Consider the following 18,204-nt stretch of genomic DNA (forward strand, 5'->3'; position numbering starts at 1 on the left):
CTATGACTTCTCATGGACGTCTGTTCTACTGTCAAACAGGTGCAAGAGCTCTGTCCTTTTTTTGTTGCTATATGTCTAGTTGAATGTTTTTCTTCCTTCTATTAAGGCTAAAGAACAACCAATTTGCTTTTTCTTATTATGATTAATATAAATCAGGCTTCCTCAAACTCGGCCCTTCAGATGTTTTGAGACTACAATTCCTATCCTCCCTGACCACTGGTCCTGCTAGCTAGGGATAATGGGAGTTGTAGGCCAAAATCATCTGGAGGGCCGAGGTTGAGGAAGCCTGATAAAAATGTTTTGGTGTCTCCCCGCCCCCCCCCCCGCGCTCTAGATAATTCATTGTAGGGGTGTCTAGAGCTATAAAAATACAACGTAAAAACACTTGTCAACCCAGCCAAAAGTCAAATGCAGGTAACATGCAGATAGCCAATGAGATGCCCTCTGGATTTAGCTAGACTTCAAACCCCATAAACCCTGACCATTGACTATGTTGGCAGAGACTAATGGGAAATGTAACCAACCAACATCTGGAGAGGTCACCAGGTTGGCTGTCCCTGCACTAAGCTTTTGAAATTATGGCCATGATCCAGACAGCACATGAACCAAGGATGCTCCCTGCAAAAGCAGCTCCTCATGTTGCACTAGACCCTGTGTCAGAGGATATAGTGACTGAAAAGAGGTTGATGTTGCATATCCCTATTCCCTCTTATGTCTGATAATCTGAGGCTTGGATATGGAACAAAAATCAGAAATTAGAGGGAACAGGGATATGCAGCATCATCCTCTATGATTGGCAAGTAATAGTAGGATTGACTAGACCTGGTATAAGCACTAGGGTCCAAGTATCAAGTCACACTTATATCAGATGGGGCAGGCTGTACTCACCATAGCAATTCAGAGTATAGTATCTTGCATTTGTGCTGAAGGATGCTGAATAATACTGACATCTTTCTTTGTTTAGATAACAGCTAATGCATGTTTTTTTAAAATCATTTAATGCTATTCTGCAAAAAAAGATAAAAACAGATTAACTCGAAGTTGGTTTCATTAAATTGCAATTATGAAGAACTCCACCCAAATTGGCTTGGATTAAATCTATTACATTTTAAAAGGTTACACAACTGGCAACACTTCTTTCTATCCTGTCCTGTTTTCAACTGGATATTAAAGTAAGAATTAACTACTGTAGCACAACTGTTCCATTATAACAGGAGTGGCTAATCTCCATGGGATGGATCTGGTTCCCTAAAGCAAATTTTTATGCCCCTTCCAATACCTACTGATTTGCGGGGCTACAGCAAACACACACACACAGTGCTGAAATGTGCTGAGAAGGTTAAACCTTTCTGCCCTGTGCCTTGATTGTCCCCTCCCTTGCCAGCAGATTATTGTCCTTCTCCTTGCTTATCAATCAGGAGACAGCAAAGGCACAGGAAGACCTATGCCAAACACACAAAGCCAAGGCCGGTACCTCCACAAGGATACATAAAAGAGCAAGAATTTATTTCCGGAAGTCCAACATCCAGGGCAGGAAAGGTTCACACCCATGGTGGGCAGGGGATCTCCCAGGATTGGTTCCCAGCCCTTGGTCCTACAGTAAGGAGCTGCCTCCTCCAGAAGAAAACAAGGAGACTGCCTCCTGGTGCCCAAGAGTGGGTCTCTGCAAGCTAGCTGGCTTCCTTCACATTGAATAATTTTGGGTTTTTCCATGCTCATCTCTTTTTGCATGCTTTTCTTTCAAAGTTTTGCTACATTATTTTCAGCTGCATGAAGAACTTTCTGTCTCCATGGTGTTCCAGGTTCCTCCATGTTGTACCATCTGTATCACAGTAAACATACTTTTTATTCCTTTGATGAATCATTTGAGAGCTACAGCAACCTTCTTCCCATTGAAGATCGCTCCATTACTACATGGAAAAATGTGGATTTCTAAGATAGCCACGCACCCACCTGCTAGCAGTTCATTACAGCACATATTTAGCTAGCTAACCTGTGACTGTGTCGTGTTAAACCTCATCACTCAGATCCTACACACCCAGCAAAACGAAGCAAAAACAGCCATGCAATTTCCCATTATGCAAAGTCCATCAAATCTTGACACCATATGCTGTTACATTTATAATAGAACACATTCCAAAGATGAACCCTATTTGGCGATCAGAAATATAGGGCGATCAGAAATATAGGGTTGTGTTCAGAGGTGCTCTTCTGTGAGTGGAAGGCCTCTTTGCACAGGTGATGGGGTGGGCTTTTTTCTGATGTACTGTCAGATTGTTCCATGAGAAAAGTGAACTGAAATCCAGCAGAAGCTTTCCATTAGTGCAACAAAGCTTCACACAAAATACTGCACAGAGTCTTGTATAAAGTCTGAAGATCCATGGTTGCATCAAGTATATGTTGCATGAAATCTTCCACTTTTTGGGTATTTCTAGATCAAACCCACTGACTGACCAGACCAAAGGATCATAAAATCCCCCATTCTGAGCATCACCAGGCCTCAGTCGTTAACAGCATTCTGTATACATCCCAAGCTCTTTTAACTTATCATGTTCTGTAGAGCAGATGGAGTAAACTTCAAAACATTCTCAGATCATTATCACAGCTTCAAAAATATCAAGACAAAACAAGCTATCTTGGTTTAATGCTAAAAATAACTTTTAAAAACTAAAAATATGATATTGTCTTAAAAGAAAAAATATCATATTGGGTTACAATAAAAATGTGGCGAAGCGGAATCTTACTTATACAGATGTCTTCCTCCTGGCGTATTTTCAAATTCATTACTGATAAAGTATCTGTGAAACAAGCAAACAAGTTACCAACTGATTGATCAATAAATTGTGAAATCACCATTCTGATTTTAAAAATTGCCTGGGGTGACACACAAAATATGAAATTATTCAAATGCACAAGCAGATACAAAAGACAGCTATAAAATCAACCTACATATAATGCCTTGCCATAGCAATGCTGTAAGACTAGCTTGCATTGGCAAAGTTTGTTTTTATCATTGCTAACGTAATGCTAACCTGGAAAAAAAGAAAGAAAGGACTGCACCAGATCCCATAAAGAATACAGCAGACAAAACAAAAACAAAACTGCACGACTTACTTAATAAGTAATTTCCAGCACTCACTAATCTCCATCAGGGGAATTTGTCCAACTCGACATATCTTTTGTATGCACGTCTGAATAGTATTGAACAAATTCCTCCAGAAGCTGATCAGTGAAACACATTAGGAATTTAAAAAGTACTGCACTTCATTGGCTTTGCCTGTTGTATTATTTCTAGCTTTCTAGTTGAACGGTAGTGAATGCTAAAAAAAATAATAAAATAAAAAATGGAAGCTGGGGTGGGCGGGCAATTCTGCATGGGAAGAATAGTGGATGGAGAAAGGAGTCTGTGAGCCAATAGGGCACTTCCAAAAGAGAGAGAAATTCTGTGTTAAGCATTGGGTCTCCGTAACATTCAGTGATCCACTACCCAGCATAATACTAAGTTTAGATGAACTTGATTCAACACAAAAGTTCCAAATTCAATAAAGGTTAGTGGTACTTAAACCTCACTGAAATCAATGTGCTTAAGTCAATTGCAATTTAACATGTCCCTCACTTTGGCTACATCTGGCTGGAGGGCTTAGAAACGAGACAAAAAAATCAAGGGACATCCACGCTCAGCCTATCTGACAGACATAATCTGCTAGGCACCTGAGTTGGTTTCCAAGATAACTCCTGCTAATCCAAATGGGAAGACTTGGGGCATGCAGAATTAGTTTGGATGGTACAGGCTAAATTGATGGACTATGCAGAACTGGCAAAATTGACACATAAGCTATGGGACAAGGATAACTGTGACTTTAAAAATGAATGGGAACCCTTTACAAAGTACTTGAAGATGCAACAAAGTGAACTGGACTCCTTGGCTGGCTTTGAATAAACATTCACAAACTTTTTATTGATGATAATCAGCTAAATAGTTTGAGGATCTATACAACTGTGTAACATGCAGAAAACAGCATTCTTAGAGAAATCAAAGACTGGAACTGAGTGAAGCCGGGGGTGGGGGTAGGTGGGTTTTGTGTGGGAGGGAGGAAAAATGGGGAAAAAATAAGGATGATATGTTTCTGGATAATATGTTTTGTTTTAATTTTGAATAAAAAAAAGTTTTTTAAAAAAAGAATGGTACAGGCTAGAAAAGGGATTCTTGCACAAAATCCTTATACTACTTGGTATCCCTTCCTCATAGGAACTTTTCATCTTTTCTCACTAACTTTGCAGGACAAAACCACTGTTTTGATATTTGAAGTTTTAAACTCAGAGGAGTAAAAAGTTAAGACTTTTCTTTCCATCCAGGCCTTTTAAAATAACTGATGTTGGCCAGTTTTTAAATCTTTGTGTAAACTTCAGGGGTACCATGGGTTTTTGTTCCATTTTTGCTTTTAGTTTTATAATTTCATGTGCTATTTGTATTTGTAGTTACCTTCTTCATTGAAAGCCGCCAATGTTGTTATATGCAAATGTTGCAGATAAATAAATGCAGAGGCAATTTCTGCTTCTAAATAAGAGGCATCTCTACAGCAAATACTAAGAAACCATAACAGGCTTTTTTAAACATTACCCTCCCTTTCTCCACTAAACTTAAAACTAAGTTTGATGAATACTCACATGAAGTTATTCGTTAAAGCAGCTATGCTGATTACTTCCCAATTTCCAGATGTAATGGGCTTCATTTCCTAACATATAAAAAGGGTAGATAAAAATGGAATTACATGATACAAGAACCTAAATCCACAATGATTTATTTATATATGTGTTACTTACCCCTGTGCTATTGATATCAATGTGGTGGATATGCTTATAGCCATCTGCGTTGCTGATGATTTTGTAGTAGCTATCACCGTCAGGTGCAAAGTAAGGCTCAGAAGGTTGAAACTGGGGAAACCAACAACCAAAAGTTTACAGTAAATAAACAAGGTTTTTTGTTGTTGTTTTTTAAATGTCTTTAATGTTTATATCATTTTGCAAGTTGCTTTGGGACACTTTTCTTTTTTTAAAAAAAAGGAGCAATAAATAATATAAGCTTTGGGAATCCTTTAAATATTCAGCTTCATTAAAGACCTACATTGGCTCCCAGTACATTTCTGAACACAATTAAGTGTTGGTGCTGACCTTTAAAGCCCTAAACAGCCTCGGCCCAGTATACCTGAAGGAGCGTCTCCACCCCCATCGTTCAAGCTGAGGTCCAGCTCTGAGTGCCTTCTGGTGGTTCCCTCACTGCGAGAAGTGAGGTTACAGGGAATCAGGCAGAGGGCCTTCTTGGTATTGGCGCCTGCCCTGTGGAATGCCCTCCCATCAGATGTCAAGGAAATAAACAACTATGCAATGTTCAGAATACATCCGAAGGCAGCCCTGTTTAGGAAAGTTTTTAATGTTTGAAGTTTTATTCTGTTTTTCGTGTTCTGTTGGGAGCCGCCCAGAGTGGCTGGGAAATGAATAATAAAAGTATTATTAATTATTATTATTATTCATTGACTAGTGATCAAGGATTTCTGGAAAATGCAAACACTGCAACATTTTTGCAGTTCATGATGGGAGAATCTGTTTTTATTCTTCAAGGGGGGTAATATAGCTAGTGTCTTAAAGAGTCAACAGAACAAAAACGGGTTTATATATCATGGCTAAAATTTTAAGTGAGTTCTGATTTATAATCTGGCTTCACCCTCTCAAACAAGACCTATTCTGGTAGCAATATTATCCCTAGATATTTCATAATGAGCCCTATGCAATTAGATTTATCATCTTATTGAAATGCTGTGTTCGAGATGAAGGAGGCTGTCCTGGCAGGGGAGTAATTGCAAATAAATATTACTGTCTTGCATTGAGTTGAACAGGCAAATTATACTTCTGTTTATGACTTCTATTTATTTTAATGCTCCCAAAGTGTCTGCTGGCTATAGCATTGTTCATGTGTGCACAAATTATTTAATAAGGAATCATTTATCAAAAACTACTAGAGATAATTACTTTAGTTATTGTAAACAAGTGATCAATAGAGGAATTACTTCAGTGCACTCCCATCTACCAGAGAGCTTATTTAACTGTATTACACAATTGGCACCTAATATTTGTGTCCACACACACTGCTAAAATTGACAAAATATTAGTCTATAATGTGCTGTGACAAAAAGGAATGCAAATGGATGAAATATTAAAAGTAGTAACATCAGCAAGTTTCATTGCTAGTTCAATAAAACGACTAGATCTTTCCTATGGCAAAACATCCTGTTTTCAATATGAAAGCAAAAAGACCCTATTCATAAATCAATGCAAACACAACTTTCCCTTTGCTAATGTATTTTATTATCCAAAATCACTCCAGGTTGCATCCAGTGTGCCTTTACCTCAGTAGGAATAATTTTAATTCTTGCAAGTCAGGGAACCAAGTTTTTACTGATCTCTGCTAGTAAGCTGCTTAAGCCAGCATTTTCTCACCTCCCCTCTGAAAAATTGCTGCTGAGGAACAAGCTGATGCTCCAGAGCAGGATATGGTAAAGAGAAGTCCACAAGGTAGGTGGGATCAGTGAAAATAAAGTGCCTTGACTTGAACAAACAGAATGCAGCGCCACCATTCGGTATAGTCCTCCTAAGAAGCAAGTTATGTACATTCCAAAGAATGTTGGCAGCTGCATTTCTAGGCTCCAAAAGCAGATCCATACAGCAGCAAGTGGCATTCAATAACATGTCTGGCAACCTGGATCCATTGCTCTAAAGCAGGGATGCAGAACCTGCAGCCAATCAGATGCTGTCATACGACAGCTTCCACCATCCCCAATTATTGACTTTACCGGCTGGAGCCGATCAAGTCCAGCAACATCTGGAAGTTCCCCTTATTTGCTCTAAGGAAAATATTCATTGGCGTAGCTGTCCAAGGTTTCCCATTATTTCTATTTTTTTTAAAAAGATATTTACTAAAAGTTTAATAGTTACAGAAAAAAGAAGAAAGAAACAGTAAAAAGTTCACAATACATCAAAAATAAAGACAAAAAAACAATACAACAAAACAACAAAACAACAAGAAAAGCAAAAACATTTAAAAAACACATCCAATATCTCTATATCTCTACCTTTCATTTACTTGTATCATCGACCTCCTCACACCTCCCTTTTTTGTATTCTTGTTCAATTAGCTATTTCAGCAAATCCTTTCCATCTTTCTCAATTTTTGTTCTATAATTTATCTTAATTTATTTTAACCTTATCTTGCCATAAAAAGCCCTAAAGCTTAAAACTTATTTGTACATAACTCCTTATAGCATTTCTACTAAAGCCAAATAGTTTCATTCCAACATTTTTTCTAACACTCATTAATTTTACAATATTTCTCTAAATGAATTTTTAAACTTTCTTCCAATCTTCATCCACTGTCTCTTCTTCCTGGTCTCGGGTTCTGTCAGTCCTTTCTATCCATTCCATTTAGTCCATCAACCTGGTGATCTTCTATCCGAGGCTTTTAACTCATTTCCATGTCCCTTCTGCAGGTCTTCTTCATATTTATACCTGCACCTTACTTTGTCTTCTGCTGATCTTGTTCTTAGTTTCCTTCCTTTATCGCTGAGGAGTAGATCTCGGGGAGACTCCAACCTAACAATGTCTTTATCCCTTCTCGACAGGTCGGCCCATTCTCCATAGTCAGCACTAAAATCCAAAAGATATTTCAAGGCATGTTTCAAAGTCCCTCCAAAGTTAAAGGCCCCCACAACTCCAGACTCCCCCTGGCGCAAAACCAGATCCCAGAAGCCAGAACAGCCCTGCATAGGGGGATCTATCCAATTTCCCATCTCCAATCCAAACGAGACTCCATCTCTCCAAATCTGACTTTCTCCAGGTTCGGTCATCAAAAACAACAGCTTATGTTCCTGCAAAGCCTCGGCTCTCTCCACATGTATTTCTTGAGGTTCAACAGCAACCTCCTCCTTTGTCTTCTTCACAACTTGCCCTGTCAAAGCAGATTCCTGGGTCGGTTCCTGAGTGGTTTCTATATAGGTATTCACTGTTTGTCCAAAATTATTAACTGGAACAGTCATCAAATCCATCTTCTCATGTAGCTGTTCCAATAAAGCGCTTGTCTCGCAAAAAGCAATCACTAAGGCTTCTTCTGGGCACATTCTTGTTCAAGGTCAATGTCTGGTTCTCACGATCTTTAATCTCTACAGCTGGAGAATTCCCCAGATCGACTCCAACAACAGTTTTCAGACCTCCCTCTAGGGGAAACAATTTCTGTTTGTATCCGTCCTTTTAAAAGCAGATCCAGCAACAAAATTACTTTCGTTTTTCAAATATTTTGTTCCTTTTAAATGCAAAAGGAAACATTGGAATCAATATGTTTCTCTTTTTTAACTATCTATCAGCAAACGTTTTATTCACAGTCAATGGACTTTCCCAAAACGTCTGTCTTCCTAGCAACCCGTTCCCAGGTTCAAGGCGGTGGAAATTTATCTTTCTTTACTCTCTCTCCTGCAGGCTTGAACAATCTAAGATTTCCCCCCTCTTCTCCTGCTTCCAAGGGGGGTTTAGTAGATTCAGCCGATGGAAATTTAGTTCTTTACAAAAGTCTTTCCAGACTTTAGCTTGCAATGTCTTTGCTTCAATCTATTTACAAAAGCGGAAGGCGGACTTCCTGTTTAGAGCCTTCCCGCTTCGGTGCCAAATTAAGATATTTCATAGTCCAATTTTCCGTTCTACTCACGAGTAGTTGTTTAAAGTCCAATTGTCCACAGGAAAAAGTCAGCACTCTCCGGCAACAGCAATGCGGCTTCACTCCGTGAAAAGAGCAGTCAATTCGAAGCACCGCGCCTCCGGCAATGGTGGATTTCCTCTGATCGGGTGGAATCCACTTCGTGGAAATTAGGGTCTGGACCGCCACGGCGAGGTGGAGACCCATCAAAAACCACAGGCGGGAGAAGCCTGTGGACGTGGGATTCGGCAGGCACCTTTTGTGCCTCCCCTACTCGCGGGGAAACCCAGTTTCGGGGATCCGGAGCGACGTGGTTTCCCATTATTTCTAAGCAGCCTCCACAACATTCCTGTAATAAATCTTGTTGTTATCCATAGCTGTACATTCAAAGGTATTATGCAAAGCCATTGGTGGAGAATCTGTATAACAAGGTTTTTTAAATGAATGAATGAAAGCAAGGCTTGCTAATTAGCCAGTAGGCTGTACCTGCAAAGCCCTGTTGCAACTTTGCACGTGCCACTGGTCAGCTGGTGCCTGTTGAGTGCTCTGCCTTTACCAGTGTGCATTGATTTTGAAATGGCTTGCAAGGGTTGACGGCTCTGCCAGCTAGAAACAGTTGCCCACCCCTGTGACATGAAAGCAAGCTTTGAAATATCATAGTGAAATGTAGCTGTGCTATGCTGATGAAATTCTGTCAGTTGGAGTGCAGAAGGACATTATCCAACAATGGGGGGGGGGAATCAATTATCCTCCCTCCTTTCTAGTTTATATTGCACTCACGCTCGTTTTTTTCCACCTTCCTTTTGCATAACTGTTCGCCACATATGCAGTCTGCTCATCACTTTACTTACTGATACTTTACGATGTAGAAGCAAAATGTGTTAGCTGTAAGGTCTCCCTGATCAAGTTTGACAGCAGGTGGGATTATCTCCCATCTTTGTAGGGTAGATTTTTTTTTATCCCTGCTGTTTCCTTCCTCACTTTGTTTCTTGAAAGCTCTTTTTTTTGCCAGGGGGGGAGGGGACGAGAGGAATTTAAAAATTGTAAATATGCATGGGAAAGCTTGAAATATCACATGCATTTTGTACTCTTATCAGCCTCAATTCCCTCCCCACCCCCCACCCCCAAAAAAGAGAAGTTGGGCACATAAGGCCATAAATGTGGCCTCACGATAGAATAATAGTGGCAATATCATTTAAAGTGTTGTTGTCTCAATTATGTGGAATGGGTGTCTTCCAATGGTCTTGTCTAACTGCGCACCTGAAGGGTTATTATTCTGTTTTCCACTGTTAGAAAAAGTGATGCAATCCCATTTATACTTATCTGGGAGTAAGTCTCATTAAATCTACTGGAAATACATTTGAGGAGATATGTGTAGGGTTGGGAGTCCAGCAGCATCTGGAGGACCACCCGTTTCCTACTTCTAAGCTACACCTTCCAGTCCTTGTAAAGGTAAAGGGACCACTGACCATTAGGTCCAGTCGTGACCAACTCTGAGGTTGCGGCGCTCATCTCACTTTATTGGCCGAGGGAACCGGCATACAGCTTCTGGGTCATGTGGCCAGCATGACTAAGCTGCTTCTGGCGAACCAGAGCAGTGCACAGAAACACCGTTTACCTTCCTGCCAGAGCAGTACCTATTTATCTACTTGCACTTTGACGTGCTTTCAAACTGCTAAGTTGGCTGGAGCAGGGACCGAGCAACGGGAGCTTACCCCATCACAGGGAATTCGAACCTCCGACCTTCTGATCAGCAAGTCCTAGGCTCTGTGGTTTAACCCACAGCGCCACCCGCGTCCCTCAAGTCCTTGTAGACCAATGCAAATCATAAACCTTTAAGAAGGATTTTTAAAAAATGAAAATCTTGAAGAAACTTGGAAAGAATATTTAGTGTTCCACCTGGGGGGCGGAGGTGGAATGGACCAGTCTTCTTTTAGATGTAATGTGTAATTGAAAATTAAACTGCATGTCATGAAGCAGCAGCAGACAAAGTTGTCCTTCCATCTGGAACATCTATGTTCTCATTTGCTATTAGCTCCACTAGTGTTATGGACCCATGTTTAAGGTACAAATATGGGCCTTGAGACTCCACCAGGGGACAAAAAAGCTGGGGAAAGTTTCCCTTTTCCCTTTGCCTCATTGCAAAAAGCACCTTCTTAACTATGCTTTGCAATGGAAAAGGACCCATGGAGATATCGTTGCACATGGCTGCAGTGTAGCATGTAGTTTGGCTCCCAGAAATATAGTACTTACTCTGCCAACCCAGCCAGTTTTACTCTCGAAGTTACGCTGTTTGTCCTGAAAGGGGAAGAGAAAGGAGATATCCACCATTATAACAGGTGCCTATCAAGCAATACCCTTCTTGCCCCTCCATTACTCTAATGTAAATAGTTATAGGATTTTCTTTTCCCAATGGCTTCTTTCGGAAAGTTGACACCCAACCTACCCTTTCATACCTGTGGACATTGCCATGCTCCACTTGTGTAGTCACAGATTCCAAGAACTGAAAAATTTTGAATTCTTTTGAGCCACTGCAGACAGAGTCTCTCATTGGTCACCCATGTTACAACACTCAGGTAGTGGTCCCTAGAAAGGATAAAATGGTGCTAGGCATCTATTGATATACGTACACAAGCTTGCATTCTAAAAACTCATAGCTACCATTTGTATTTATCTGAGCATTAAAGCACTATCACCATTGCAATACTGGCTACATTTCATCTGGATTTCTGCTAATGCTCTGACTATGTTATCCCTGCTTCCCCGCCCCTCCTGATGAAGCAGCAATGAAGTTCTAATTGCCAATGGACCCTTGACATTGGGCTGCAACTCTTAAAACAGTATCTCCTAGTCTTAGGCTGAACGTTTAAAAACATTGAACAAGGATTGTTGACATTCTCACAATTCAAAAGAGGATGCTAAAAAGGGTTATACTTTCCTTCTTGCACATTTATATGCCAGCTTAAGTGTTTCACGAAACAGAGCCATTAAAAAATTGTGTGCAGATTTACTCCAGCTTGTTGAAATAGATAAGCTGAAATTCCACTTATAGCAATAGCAAATCACTATTTATAGGAAACCTCTTGTGACAGAATAATAGCTTGCTATAATATTAACAAATAACATGGAACTATAAAAATGTTGAAAAGACAACTTTTACATATCAAACTTCTGCCAGAAATAGTTTTTACTATATTTATGTTGCTGTCTTTAATCAGTGCTCTGTTCTGCTTTATTATATATTGTTGCTCAACAAAAGGAAACTGTTATAGCAGTTTCAAACGTAAGGCTTGTTACATAATTTGGACTCACCCAGATGATATGCTACTCGGCGCAACAATTTCATTGGAACTGATCTGTGGAAGAGACTGGGTATTCACAACAAATAGCCTTATGGTTGGATTCTTCGCACCTGCCTGAAAGAATTAATACATTTTATATCATGATGACATCTGTACATAACAGCAATGCTTGTTTATTAAAGCACAGTAAGCTTAAAAATAATTATTCTTCAGCTGAACATTTAAATGTTAGAATTCAGAATAGCATGGTATTCAGAAATATGCCAGGTAACTTACGGATTTACAGAATTCTGAGGTTACTACAGGTGAATGTGTCTCTCTTATCTCCTTCTGATCTTAGAAAACATTAAAGCTTTGTTCCATTCCAAAAAAAAGAGGCATGGAAATATTACCCCAGACATTTTTATTTATTCATTTATTTATTCTGAGTTTTTTCTCTTGAGAGAAATAACAGCTCTGTGGGGCTTGTGGGGATGCTATTATCATTGGAACCACACATGCAATTCAAACTAACATGTAGCTTATGCCCTATAACAGTCAATTTTACTGGAAAAGAAAAGAGCCTCCAGCTACTTATTGCCAAACACATTCAGGAATGCAATCCCGAGTAGTAAATAGGACAATATGATCTAAGCCCAGTTTCATGTTAATACAGAGATCTCCAATATCCCCAATTATTTTAAATGCAAAAGATGAGTGCCCCAGAATCCTGAGGAGGAGAAAGGAAGCTCTCTCCCTCTTTTCTAAAGACCATTCAAATGCATTTTCCGAAGGTAACAGACCTAACAGCCAATGAAGATCTGCTCTTATCACATTCCTACTCCACCCCAAGACAAGCCATTTCAGAAACTTAAATTCCAAAGTCTTAAATTGCACTTATTTCCTGTTTCCCTAGTGATAATAAAATACTTCAATGCTGCCAGATGCTATTGACTTAAGTCGCAGTAATCACAGCAAGCTGTTGAGGAGAGACAGACAATATTTTCGTTAGCAGCAACTGATTAAATGTGAGTATTCTCTTAATCAAAATGCTCAACAACTATGTTTAATAAATAACACAGACCTTAGGATACGGGATTTTAATGGTCTTTGGATATTGCAGTGTATCTTCTGAATAAAATGAATACTCAATAACAGGAACTCCAGTATCGTTAATCTCTGCATATGCTAAAAAGCTGCCATTTGGAGACCACCACAGAGCAGAATGGGTGCCAAACATTTCCTCTGAAAGAGATGCAAATGTGTTCTTTTGAAGCAATAGTAGCTGAGTTGGCTTCTGCCTCTGAAACATTGTTCTTATTAATTTGTATATAATTTCAGATGGAACTGTAGCTGCTAGCATTCAGATGCCTTGCCCTGTCTTGCGACCAACACAATAACCAAAGCCTCAGAAATGCCTTTTTATAGAAATAAATGTGTTATAAAAATCTGGCTTCAATAATTAACGTAAATGCTAGCACTCAAAATCATCATTTATTCTGACACTGAAAATCCAAACAGTTTACCAAAGACAATTGTTTCTTTCCTAGTCTGTAACATTTCCACATGCATCCTTCCTAATAAGGCACAGTCAAATGAGAAGAAGACAGTTCTAGTGCCAGTTACAAGCCAAACATTTTTAAAATGTAAGGGAAATACCAGACATTATCAATATATTTAACCTTTAAGAAGTAGTGCCTGAATTTGCTTTTTTCTTCTTCTTCCCTTTTATGTCTTTTAGACTGTAATCCTGAAAAAGGGGACCATTTTTTGTGCACTGATCATGTGCAATTTGCCTTGGGAGTCTTTTCAGATGAACAGCATAGTAAAAATGCAAGACCCCTGGGATTAGATGGGATCACATATATGGCTCTATTAAAAAAGTTAAAGGGATGTGCAGGAGAAATGGTGTTCAAATCTCTTTTCCACCTGTGACTTCTCCGCAGCCCCTCTACCACCAACACTTTTCTTTCTCAGTCATATTTATCTCAGAAGCCAGCAAAACAAAAAAGGCATCATGGAACAGAATTAACAGGTATTTAAAAACAGAGCCACATCTGTAGTTTAGGCCTGAGTAAAGATTGCCCAAAATGTTTAGAAATGTAATTTGCAATTAAACTCAACATTCATTTGGAACAGAATTTGCCAATACCAAAAAAGTGGGGGGCACAACAGATTTTCACTGAGTATTTTCTACCTCCAAAGGATGGATAGGAACAACGATAATGCTTGCACTGTTTTATCTTATCTCCCCCCTGCCCGTGTGTGTGAAATACAAACATAAGGTTCATCACAAGGGCTAGTAAATTAAAGATGCTTCTTGAAGGGACTAATCATGAGTGCCAAATCACTACTGGCAGTAGTGAGTGAGGAATCCCCATGTACATGAAATGTGGTGAATGCATCGGAACCACTGGATGTCAGTAAATCATGCAAGATTCATTTCAAATAACACTTTGAACAATGGTGTGGAGGATCACAACAGTGTCCTTCCTTCTCTCCCTTCCTGCTCAGCAGCACAGCAGTAGTCTTTTTGCAGCAGCAGCAGCAGCAGCAGCAGAACTGCCACTTATTTGGAGAAGTGGGGGCAAGGTGAAGTGGGTAGCAAATTCACAGCTGTGTAATTGGGCTCTCTTGGTGCACCTGTGCAGTCCTGATCTCACTGCTGAATCACCCCATTCCCCTCCTGATAAGCAGTACAGACATGTGCAAGCAGATTAGAAGTTTCCATTTCTAATCTCAGGCAAACCATAGTTTGCTCTTTTGCTGAAATGTAGCAAACTATAGTTTGCAATCAAACCAGGACCCCAAAGCATGACTGGGATTATTTTACTGCATGCTATGCGTTGCCACAATTTTTTTTAAAGCTTCTGATCTCCTCCACTTGTGTGAGGATGAGTGGGGAGAACACGAGGTTGAGGGTCACAGCAGCTTATTCTCATTATAGACAACCATGGTTGCATCTGAATACAGTCACTGCCTCTTATAAATTCTGCATTTAGGTTGTAATATGGCAATTACCTTCATAAACCCAGTCTGGTATTCCATTAAAAATTTTGTTTTCTTCTCCATTTTTAGTGATCTGCACAGCGAGGGCATCTGGTGCTGTTTTCACATAAATGTTGTTACGCCAAACATAAGCCTGCCATTAAACAAAAACATTTTTTAAAAATCACCACGCTAGCTGCATAGCTCTTCACTTTATATCAACCGAATGACTTCTTTTCCCTTTCATTTGACACATTTGTAGACACACTGATTGGTTTTTTTCCCACCCACCACCTAATGATTTATTAAAAATATTTATAAGCTGCCATTTAGGGTCAAACCACACTCTCCCCCGCTGAACAGTTTAATGAGCACCATTAGTTCCATTTTCAGAGAAGGAGGTGCCTGAATCATTTTCATAAAGATTAGATAATTTCACGGAGGATAAGGATGCCAGTGGCTACTGGACAATGTCAGAGACTGTATGCTTACAAATTCCAGTTGCTGGGACTCACAACTGGGGAGAGTCTTATTGTCCTGCTTTGGGGCTTTTCAAAGGCACACCTGGTTGGCCACTATGAGAACAGGATACTGGACAAAACGGGCCTTTGGCCTGATCCAGCAGGCTCCTCTTAAGCTGTTATGATTCAAGGGAACTGAATGCAGCTCAAATGCAAATCTGCCATCTGCTTAACTAATTGATAGTCTAGGCTACATGGTGACAATACGAAAACTACTACCACGTTTATGAACATTGTTGACTTCGGTATAATTTAGGCATATCTGAATGAAGCTAGTGTGGCCTGCAATGGATACTGACCAATGACCATGTCGTTTCCTTCTCCCCTGGCTTAACCTCCCCCTCCCACCCAGTCCTTTTCTTTCCCCTCCCCCCAAAAACCTTAATTCTTCAAAACCTGAAATGGAAAAGGAAGTAAAAATCACGAAAATGCCCTTAATCTGTACAATCTGCTGTCAAGGACAAGATCCAGCAGAGAACGTACAACATTCTCAGAAAAGTAGCTAATGTGCAGAATATAGATATGTGCACCCTTTTCAATTAATTTGTTTTTAAAGAAACATGTGGACCTGAAATATTTAAAACCTTACTGCCAATATGCAAAGGCCCTTGGGTGCAATCCTGAGCCTTTAAATAAAATCAATGGGAACTTTGCCACTTAACTTTTATGGTATGGGTTTGGCTACAAGTGTTTCACTAACCAGTTTGTGACCAACAGGTGCCCAGGATACGTACTGGATGTCCTCGGGAATTGGGTTGACCTGTACTAAGGTACTACAAGAAAAGAAAAACACAAAGGGTAAAAGAAAAAGGGGAAAAGCAACCATAATACTAATAATACTACTAATACTCTTATAGTCTGGCTAGCCTGGCATGAACTAAAAACCCCTTTGTAGGGTAACAATAGCACTTTGATAACACAGTTGTTGTAGTAGTAGTACTGACCCAGCAGACACATCATAGATGTAGTATGACGCATTGTATGAGTGCCTCCACACCTGCAAGAGAAATGTTTGCACATAAGGAAAACACCAAGACAAGCTGGAAGGCACACCAAGATGGCGTTCAAAATCCTTTTCCTAATCATGTTCTTCTTATCTACATTTTATTTAATAATTTAAAACCAAAGTCTCTGGCAGGGGCTGCATGCAGACCTCCAGGGATCGTTATCTGGCCCTCATAACACTGACCAGGCCTTGCCCCAGGGCAACACCCTATCACCAGCCCTGCTTTGCACCCTTTGTGCTGTGGTCTGCCTGTCTTTGATGAGCTCTTGAACTCTGACCATGTATCTTGCTTGTCTGGCTGGAGGGTGGAGGGATGCATGAGTGTGTGTTGAAGCTAGCCTACTGCACAAATACAACATTTTACATTCATTTCTCTGCTTGCTTATGCCTCTGGCCCTTTGCACCACCGGAATGTGGCTCTCAAGCTGGAACAGGTTTCTCATCTAAGGGTTGGAAGTGTATTTGCCCACACAACCCAAAGCTTTCAGAGGGTGGTCAGAGCACTCTAGCACCAATGGCTTCACAGCCATGAGACTATGTGCTTGGGCATGGCCAACCCACACAAAACCGAGAGAGGTTCTAAGACTGATCTGCACCATCCCTTTAAAAAACGTGACTTCCCCAATGAATCTCAGGAACTATAGTTTCTTAAGGTTACTGGAAGCTGTAGCTTAAAAGCGGGGGGGGGGGGTCCCAGGATTCGTTGGGAGAAGTCAGATGTTTTAAGCAGGCATTGGATGTGCTTTAAATGTGTGGTGTGGATCTTCCCAGAGCACTAAATAGAAAACTTGAAATCAAAGCACATTTGCAGTTTCTCATGCGGGAAATCTCCCATTTAAACCAATGTGATTTTTTTTACTTTAACTAATAAAATCTACCTGTATTATATGACATGATTGCATCACAGCCCCGTTATCTGCAGCAGTCATATTGTTTCCCATTAGTTTAAAGGTAAAGGGACCCCTGACCATTAGGTCCAGTCGCGGACGACTCTGGGGTTGCAGCGCTCATTTCGTTTTATTGGCTGAGGGAGCCGGTGTACAGCTTCTGGGTCATGTGGCCAGCATGACTAAGCCGCTTCTGTCAAACCAGAGCAGTGCACGGAAACACCATTTACCTTCCCGCCGGTGCGGTACCTATTTATCTACTTGCACTTTCGAACTGCTAGGTTGGTAGGAGCAGGGACCAAGCAACGGGAGCTCACCCCGTCGTGGGGATTCAAACCGCCGACCTTCTGATCAGCATGCCCTAGGCTCTGTGGTTTAACCCACAGTGCCACCTGCGTCCCTTTAGTTTACTCCACAGCAAATTATTCAATGAGAATGGTCTTGTAACTATTTTTGTATACCAGAAAATTGCAATATTTAGTGCTCCGTACTGTCTACTTTTACATTGTGTTAGGTTATTCCCCCACCGCCTAATCTGCCTATTCATATATCCTGCAGCTTTACATTTTTGGTCACTGCTTCTGTGAGTACAGTCGTACCTTGGTTTTCAAATAGCCTAGTTCTTGAACATTTTGGTTCCCGAACGACTGAAACCTGGAAGTGACTGTTCTGGTTTTTGAATGTTCTTCCAAAGCCGAATGTCCAGTGGGGCTTCTGCAGCTTCTGATTGGCTACAGGAGCTTCCTGCAACCAATCAGAAGCTGCACTTTGGAAGTCAAATGCT

General features: G+C 40.3%; 1 protein-coding gene across 1 annotated transcript in view; it reads right to left on the minus strand.

Annotated features, from left to right (window-relative positions):
• Positions 1-18,204, minus strand: part of DPP4 (dipeptidyl peptidase 4) — a 52,675-nt gene that overhangs the window by 23,436 nt on the left and 11,035 nt on the right. Inside the window, exons 6-16 of the mRNA XM_081006806.1 lie at positions 16,472-16,524; positions 16,228-16,300; positions 15,040-15,160; positions 13,103-13,263; positions 12,050-12,153; positions 11,194-11,323; positions 10,991-11,035; positions 4,825-4,935; positions 4,669-4,736; positions 2,745-2,798; positions 889-1,007 (exon numbers count right to left, since the gene is read on the minus strand). Coding sequence (XP_080862932.1) covers positions 889-1,007; positions 2,745-2,798; positions 4,669-4,736; positions 4,825-4,935; positions 10,991-11,035; positions 11,194-11,323; positions 12,050-12,153; positions 13,103-13,263; positions 15,040-15,160; positions 16,228-16,300; positions 16,472-16,524 — 1,039 coding nt within the window. The remainder of the gene's footprint in view (positions 1-888; positions 1,008-2,744; positions 2,799-4,668; positions 4,737-4,824; positions 4,936-10,990; positions 11,036-11,193; positions 11,324-12,049; positions 12,154-13,102; positions 13,264-15,039; positions 15,161-16,227; positions 16,301-16,471; positions 16,525-18,204) is intronic.

The sequence above is a fragment of the Podarcis pityusensis genome (assembly GCF_964106645.2).
Source record: "Podarcis pityusensis genome assembly, chromosome: 1".
Taxonomy (NCBI): Eukaryota; Metazoa; Chordata; class Lepidosauria; order Squamata; family Lacertidae; genus Podarcis; species Podarcis pityusensis.